The sequence below is a fragment of the Theobroma umbraticum genome, unplaced genomic scaffold (genome assembly GCF_002168275.2).
Source record: "Theobroma umbraticum cultivar Fairchild unplaced genomic scaffold, ASM216827v3 scaffold_86.0, whole genome shotgun sequence".
Classification (NCBI taxonomy): Eukaryota; Viridiplantae; Streptophyta; class Magnoliopsida; order Malvales; family Malvaceae; genus Theobroma; species Theobroma umbraticum.
The window spans coordinates 7,614,762-7,619,213 of NW_018397263.1; the positions used below are offsets into that span (position 1 = coordinate 7,614,762).

General features: G+C 35.4%; 1 protein-coding gene across 1 annotated transcript; it reads right to left on the bottom strand.

The window, feature by feature from the left end:
• Positions 1-1,048: 1,048 nt before the first annotated feature.
• Positions 1,049-3,222, bottom strand: LOC149526954 (uncharacterized). The gene is made up of 4 exons (XM_089784303.1): positions 2,391-3,222; positions 1,690-1,839; positions 1,459-1,517; positions 1,049-1,363 (listed from the first exon to the last, which is right to left on the bottom strand). Exons 1-4 carry the CDS (start codon positions 3,220-3,222, stop codon positions 1,049-1,051), a joined length of 1,356 nt encoding a protein of 451 aa, XP_089640429.1.
• Between the last annotated feature and the right edge of the window lie 1,230 nt (positions 3,223-4,452).

Below are 4,452 nucleotides of genomic sequence, written 5' to 3' on the forward strand. Positions count from 1 at the left end.
GTACGAGAACAATTAGATGTATTTACCAATAATAACTCTTCTCTATGGAGTATGTAATTGGCTAGTCTTTTGCTTTTCCTTTACTGTTTTTTTTTTGAAAACTCATTCGAGCTAGTACTTCACTATTAACATGTCATATTTCTTTTTCTTTTGCAATAATAGTGCTAATGTTATACGCTTGTTGCGTATTTATTCACATTTCATATTATTGTATGCGGCCAAAGGATAACTCTCAACTTTTCATCAAAAGATTAACTCTAGCTTGACATGAAGGAGATTATTTCATCCTTTTAAATAAGCAAGCATAAGAGTTGCAGCCAATTTATGAGTATTAAGCTATGGCCAAAGATGAGCGATGAAGCTTGTGGCCAATAACATAATATCATTATAGCCAAATCATGAGCAATAAAGCTAGTGGCTGAAACGTTAATGATAAATTATGGTCAAAGATTGAGCGATATACCTTGCAACCAATAATATAGTATCATTATAGTCAAATCATGAGCGATAAAGCTAGCGGCTGAAATGTTAATGATAAATTATGGTCAAAGATTAAGCGTTATAGCTTGCGACTAATAATATAATATAATTGCAGCCAAGATATAAGCAATGAAGCTAGTGGTTAAAATAGTAAAACACAGCCAATATAAAAGCGGTGATGCTGCGGTTGTAATGCTTTTCATTACGAAGAAGTAAAACATGTATTTTGCATATAACAAAGAGTGGAGTTAGAATCTTATACATGATACTTCTTTATATATTGAAAATTGTTTGGAGCAATGAGGGCATCGTTCTTTGGATTTATCAATTTGCAATATTCACTCTCATTCACCTCATGAACAATATATGGTCCTTTTCATTTTAGACTGAATTTGGAAGTTGGGGTTCCACTTCTAATATGCTCAGTTGCACGTAGTACTAGATCACCCTCTTCAAAATTTCTCTTTTTCACTAGCTTGTCCTAAGCTCTACTTAACCTCCTTTGATAAATTAATAAGTTCTTCTTTGCTCTATCTCTTCTTTCCTTTAGCGCTTGTAATTCCAACATTCATAAAGTATCATTATCAAATTCAGCGTCTAAAGCTAATCTTGCATATGGAACTAGAATTTCCACTGGTAGTATAGCCTCTGTCTCATATACTAGTGAAAAAGGAATTGCTTTAGTAGGTCCACTCTTGGAAGTCTTATATGCCCATAATGCTACTGGAAGTGCATCATGCCTTATCTTTGGTTCTTCATGCACCATTCTACTAAGCACTTTGAGTAAAGTCTTATTAGAAGCTTCAACTTGACCATTTTTTTTGGGTAGTAAGGAGTAGACTTCACATGATCCACATCGTAAAGGGCAAGTAATTCCCTTACACTAGCATTAATGAATGGAGTACCATTATCTGAAAGAAGATGCCTAGGTATGCCAAACCTGCAAATGATGTTTTCCTTGATGAAATTTTCTATCACTGGACCAGTCGCATTCTTCAAAGAAATAGCTTCCACCCATTTAGTAAAGCATTCTGTTGCTGTTAATATCCAAGTATATGCTTTAGAAGGAGGATTGATAGGTCTAATCAAATCAAACGCCCAAGTATGGAATAGCCATGGAGTAATGATGCTATGAAGTTGTACAGCTAGAGCATGTATAGCATTCTCATAAATCTGACATGGATAACACTTCCTTGCATAATTCACTACATCCGCCTTCCATAGTAGGCCAATAATACCCAAGATCCAAAAGCTTTTGATAAAGCTTCCTTCCACCTTCATGTTCTCTGCTACTACCTGCATGCACTTTTTCTAACAATGGATTAACATCAGCTGGGGAAACACATTTCAATGGTGTTCCTGCAAATGAGAGTCTGAACAAGTCATTTCCTTTGAGGAAGAAACATTGAGCTTTTCTCTTGAGTTTTCTTGCATCTTGAAAGTTAGCTAGTAAAATTCCATTTTGGAGAAAATCAATATAAGGCCTACACCAATCACTAGCACTTCCCATAAAATTTCACTCTTGTACATCGTTGGTTCAGAACATCTAGTGCAAGCCTTTTGAAGCTGTAAAACATCTTTAGATATAGATGGCCAAAAATATCCTGCCTGTTGGAGTAAGTGGTGTAAAGGTGGTCCTTCCTCCCCACACCGTTGCTCATGGGCTATTCTCAATCTTTTTTTTGCCTCTTCTTTATAAACACATCTGGCAAGAACTCCATTACTTTCTTTGTGGTAAAGTGTACCATGAATCAGAATATAGTGCTTCGAGCACAAAATAATAGTAAAATCAAGATTAAGCAGCTCTGGTATGATAGGTTTTTGCCAATCCTCTTTCTCATAAATTAGAGGCTATAATAGTTCACTAGATGGACATGAGATAGTCCTCTTAAGTACAGCTACAGGAATACTTTGTTCTCTCTTTAGAATATGGATTTTAGAAGCCAAAGTAGTAAGTGCATCTACATGATAGTTCGTTGTTCTTGGAGTATGTTCACATCTCATCGCTTGAAATTTCTCTAACAAAGACTGAACAAGAATTTTATAAGAAGCAAGCGTTAGCTCTTTCACGGAAAACTCACCATTAGTCTGCTTTACAATAAGATTAGAATCTCCATGTATGCAAAGATTGTTTACTCCAATCATTGCTGCCACATACAACCCTAAAACTAGTGCTTCATACTCAGCTTGATTATTTGTGCGTGGAAAATCTAGCTTGAAAGCCAAAGAGATAGGTTCTCTTCTTGATTTTAAGGAGTTTAACTCTAAACCTTCTCTACCTAGTGGAACAAGAACTATTCCAGCACCTCCTCCAAAACTGTTTGAAGAACCATCAAAGTATAAACTCCACTCCCTTTTTTCCATATTTATTGCACATATTTCTTCATGAAATTCAGCTGGAATGGCATCAGGAATAACCTCTTCAAATTGAGATGGAAAATATGCTAACAAATCTGAAAGTGCTTGAGACTTGATAGGTTTTGGCTGAACAACTGATATATCAAACTCTCCCAATAAAAAAAGCCAGTTTGCTATTCTTCCAGATAGAGTTGGCTTAGAAAGTAAGAACTTGATGGGATCTAACTTTATCACAATTATGAGCTTGTGTGCCAAGAAATAGTGTCGAAACTTTTGAGTTGCGAACACTAAAGGAAGACAGTACTTTTCCATAGGTGGATAATTCAACTCACTTCCGTATAAACATCTATTAAGGTAGTACACAGGCTTTTCTTCTCTATCCATTTCCTGTACAAGTAAGGCACTAATTGAATACGGAGTAGAAGTCAAATACAACATCATTGGCTCTCCTTAGATAGGTATGGTCATCGTTGCAGGATAAGTAAGAATCTTCTTAATCTTCTCAAATGCTTGTTGTTGTGATTCACCCCATATGAATGGAACACCTTTCTTAAGCAAAACTTGGAAACGTACAATGGTTTCTCCTAAAGTTGGAATGAATCTCCTAATATAAGAGACTTTTTCCAATAGGCTTTTGAGTTGTTTTTGATTCATCGAAGATGGCATGGATTGAATAGCCTTTAGTTTTGCAAGATCAACATATATATCTTTTTTGTGAACCACAAACCCAAGAATTTCTCAGCTGTTACTCCAAATGCACACTTTAAAGGATTCATGCGAATATTATACTTTCTACACCGTTCAAATACTCTCTTCAGGTCTTCAAAGTGATTAAAAGCCTTCTTGGATTTAACCACTATATCATCCACATAATTTTCCATACAATCATGCATCATGTCATGGAAGATAGCTGTCATGGCATGTAGATAGGATACACCTGCATTCTTCAATCCAAATGGCATTACAGTGTAGTAGAAAATTACTAAATGGAGTTCTAAAAGCTATTTTCTTTGCATCTTTTGCTGCCATCTTTATTTGATTGTATCCACTAAACCCATCCATGAAGGAAAATATCTCATGACCAGCTGTAGCATCCACTAAAGTATTAATGTTAGGAAAAGGAAAATCATCTTTTGGGCATGGCTTGTTCAAATCTCTAAAATCTACACACACTTGAATTGTTCTATTCTTCTTTTTCACAAGAACTACATTTGCTAGCCAAGTAGGATAATGTATGGGTTTGATAAATCCAACCTTGAAAAACTTATTAATCTCCTATTTTATCTGGCTTTCTATCTCATGATGAAATACACGAGCATGCTGTTTCACTTGTTTACTTTATGGAGAAATGTGTAACTCATGAGTAATGAGATTTTCTTCAATCCAGGCATCTGCTCATAAGTCGAAGCAAACACATCTTGAAATTTTCTCAACAGCTCAATTAGCTTAATCTTTTTCTCACCAGAAAGACTTTTTCTTATGAAGAGTGGCTTAGTTGTCCCTCCTTCTTCTGCCATATTTATTTCTTCCAACTCATCACCTTAAGGCTTCGATTGATCTGAGAGTTGTTCTTTTATGGGTAATAATTCTTGTACTTTTTCCTTTTCTACTTCC

Bases quoted from the DNA above. Each gene is read 5' to 3' on its own strand.
- LOC149526954 (XM_089784303.1), bottom strand. From the start codon at position 3,222: ATGGATAGAGAAGAAAAGCCTGTGTACTACCTTAATAGATGTTTATAC. The intron at 1,840-2,390 runs GTATTCCTGTAG...TCTCATTTGCAG, and splicing joins TATTCTAAAGAGAGAACAAA to GAACACCATTGAAATGTGTT. The intron at 1,364-1,458 runs GTGATAGAAAAT...CATTAATGCTAG, and splicing joins TGAAGAATGCGACTGGTCCA to TGTAAGGGAATTACTTGCCC.